Source organism: Austrofundulus limnaeus, unplaced genomic scaffold (genome assembly GCF_001266775.1).
Source record: "Austrofundulus limnaeus strain Quisiro unplaced genomic scaffold, Austrofundulus_limnaeus-1.0 Scaffold4, whole genome shotgun sequence".
In the NCBI taxonomy this organism is placed as follows: domain Eukaryota; kingdom Metazoa; phylum Chordata; class Actinopteri; order Cyprinodontiformes; family Rivulidae; genus Austrofundulus; species Austrofundulus limnaeus.
In genome coordinates, this window is record NW_013952406.1 from 1,892,417 (window position 1) to 1,895,776 (window position 3,360).

The 3,360-nt window shown below is 36.7% G+C and overlaps 1 protein-coding gene across 2 annotated transcripts in view; it reads left to right on the forward strand.

Annotated features, from left to right (window-relative positions):
* The window catches only part of LOC106527873 (disintegrin and metalloproteinase domain-containing protein 11), a gene marked incomplete in the record, with an annotated part of 29,269 nt that overhangs the window by 10,299 nt on the left and 15,610 nt on the right, over positions 1-3,360 (forward strand). For both annotated transcript variants that reach the window (XM_014022888.1, XM_014022893.1), the window contains 6 exon segments: positions 185-267; positions 357-420; positions 715-775; positions 1,407-1,588; positions 2,867-2,938; positions 3,089-3,255. In XM_014022888.1, coding sequence (XP_013878342.1) covers positions 185-267; positions 357-420; positions 715-775; positions 1,407-1,588; positions 2,867-2,938; positions 3,089-3,255 — 629 coding nt within the window.

The following is a 3,360-nucleotide window of genomic DNA, read 5'->3' on the forward strand; positions in this document are numbered from 1 at the left end:
CCCCCCCAACCCCACCCCCCACTGGGTTCAGTTCGACTCAGCTGAACCAGAATTTCTCCCCTCTCCTCGTGGCTGATCCGTAAATCCTGCACTCAAACTGTGGCTGCAAGAAAAGTGTGGATCTTCTCAGACCTTTGAGCCGTGCTTCCAAACCAGCTGARACTTGTTCCTGTCGTTCCCGCAGGGAGGGGAGCACTGCTACTACCAGGGCAGGCTGAGAGGCCTGCCTGAGTCCTGGGCTGCTGTCTCCACCTGCCRCGGCCTGTGGTGAGCTCACAGGAACATTTTACTTTTTATAAAATGCACCTTTATTTTCTTCTGAATTTGACACATTTAGCCATTTTGGTGCCTTGCAGCGGGATGTTCTCCGATGGTTTCTTCTCTTACGGAATTGAACCGCTTCACAACGACAGCAACAAGGTGAAGGTTTAGTTTTAGAAAATATCTGCCAAATAGAACATTTTGTACCAAGCTGTGGCTTTAGATCAATGTAAAATGATTGTTCATTGTCATAAAATGTGGGTAATTGTGTTTTTTTATCTGCCTGTTAGTAAAATAACTAAAAATAAATCTACTACTTGTACAACATCGACAAACTCTTGATGCATATTGTGGTTTGACTGTAACAATATTTAAAATTATAGAAATAATTACATAAAGCTGATGCATTTATCTGCAGTTCTGCTTGTTATTATGTTTATTTATTTCTTTTAGGATGATGGTGCTCACATAATTCGCAGGATGCCAGATATTAGACTTTCCCCGTACTGTCAAGGTACGCAGAAGTCCTTTAAAGCCCTCATTTTTATTTTTTATTATAACTCTTTAATATACAGGCATGATTGATTTATTCAAAAATAATAAAACAGTGTCATCTGTTGTTTATTGTTAATCAAATTAAGCAATTTTAGGACCAGTTAAGATGAAAAACAGATAAATTTTTTATTGCTTCATTTGTAATATAACCTTACAATCACATCACACTAAGACGGTTTTTATTTTAGTTTATAGAGACTATTAGAGCCACAGTGGAAAACAATATATAAACTTTTATTCTGACCTTTTTTTTAGATTTCTGAGGGAAAAAATGAGAATTTTGACGTTTATCTCAGAATTCAGAGGAAAAATGTCAGAATGTGGGAAATAAAGTAAAGTTTCACTGCAACCCTAAACTTCTGTAATTTTAATTTAGCATCTGATTTTAATTTGTTTTGTTGAGAAATTGCTCTTTACAGTGCTTTGATGAATATAACTGGTTGTGAAACAGAAACGTTTTAATAAATATATAAATATTTATTTTTATGTTAGAAAATCTTTACATCAGTCAACAAACATTTGGAGCAAAATGTAATTATTAAAAACAACATAATGTCCAGTAAAGTGACGTATAGTGTTTGTGTGTCCAGACTGTGCAGAGGACAGTGAGCAGGACAGCAGTGGAGGTGATGGTGACAGCGTCACAACTAACCGTACGAGGAGTCAACACCATGATGGGGTGCTGAGAAGATCCAAGAGATTTGTCAGGAAACCTTCCGTCCAAACTGAGACCAAATATATTGAGCTGATGGTGGTGAACGACAACGATCTGGTGAGTTTGTACATCTTGTCTTTTCCACTCCTGTTATTTTTTTATTAGGAAACAGAATATAAACCCAACATGGATCTGATGTATTGGAGCGTTAAAATCATGCAAATTAAATTTGAATTTTCTGTGAAAATGCAGGGTGAACGCTAAATGCCGAAAGATTTTTTGGGGAAAAAAAAAGATGGACATAAATGTTGTCATTTGTTGTAAAATTAGCAGAAAAATACCTGAAAGTTTCATCTTATTACTGCTTGATTCAGCAAACATGCTGTTTCTGCTTCTTTGTGCTAGATTAGCTTTATAAAAACATGTGATTTTAACTTAAAAAATGCTAAAATTATCTGAAATAGCTAAAAAGTTGCTTAAATTGCAGACAACAGCTGAAAGAAGCATAAAAAGTTTAACATGTAGGAAAGAAGCTGATAGAAATAAAAAGATTGAAACTAGCAGAACAGCTGAAAAGAGCAGGAAACATRGATGGCAAAACAGGAAAAAGCCCAAATTAGCTGAAATAGTTAAAAGACAGCTTAAATAGCAAATAAATAAATAACCAAAAAAGCTGGAAGGATCACAAAAACCATAAAATAGCAGAAAAAGCTGATAGAATACAAAAAATTTAATCAGCAGAACAGCCGAAAAGAGCAGAAATATAGCTGACTCATCAGGAAAATGCTAAAATTAGCTGAAATAGCTAAAAAAATGTTCAAATTGCAGACGGTTTCTGAAAGAATCATAACAACCTTAAAATAGCGCAAAGAAGCTGATAGAATAAAAATAAATAAATCAGCAGAACAGATGAAAATAGCAGAAAGATAGCTGAAAAATGCTAAAATTAGCAAAAAAGAAACTGAAGGAAGCTGAAATTAGCACAAAGAAACAAAAATAGGACCACAGGTTCTTCATTTTTAATGAGAAGAAAAAATGTTTGAAAAGGCTAAATATCTAAAAAAGTATAAAATGGTGAAAAACTAAAATTGTAGCAGGAATGTCATAAAGGAGCTAAATGTTTTGATGTATATAAACTGTTGAAATTGCACAAAATTTGCAGAAATGAGATCAGTATGTGCTGAAAAATGTGGGGGAAAAATGTAACCTAATAGTGTGAATGTTTGATAAAAATTCACACAATAAAGCTAAAACCTGCCCACATGATGGAATCCAGTAAATCAAAACATGTTTTTATTTATAGACACTCAGTCAATAAAAGCATTAGATTTATTTCTCATGTCTCTATGCATCTGAGTGTTTGTAACTGAGCCATCTGCGGGTGTTTCTCTGCAGTTTGTACAGCTGCGTCGCTCCAGCAGCCAAACCAAGAACTTTGCCAAAGCTGTGGTGAACACGGCCGATACGGTAAGAACCATGAAGCCTGCGGCCGCTCAGAACACAAACCTCCACTTCCACTCACCTCCGCCCGTCAGGTTGTGTGTTCTCGTTCGGGAAAAGGTCCGACCTCCCGACGTTCACGTCAGCCAAGCTGATGGGCGTCTTTGTGCTCCTCAGATCTTCAAGGAGCAGCTCAACACCAGGATCGTGCTGGTGGCTATGGAAACCTGGAGCTCTGAAAACATGATGCCGGTAGTGGAGGACCCGCTGGTGACGCTGCAGAACTTCATGAAGTACAGAAAGGACAGCGTCAGGGAGCAGAGCGACGTCGTCCATCTTTTCTCGTATGACAACCACAGACCAAGACATTTTATATATACAGCGGGTAAAATAAGTATTGAACACGCCACCATTTTTCTCAGTAAATATATTTATATTTTATATATTTA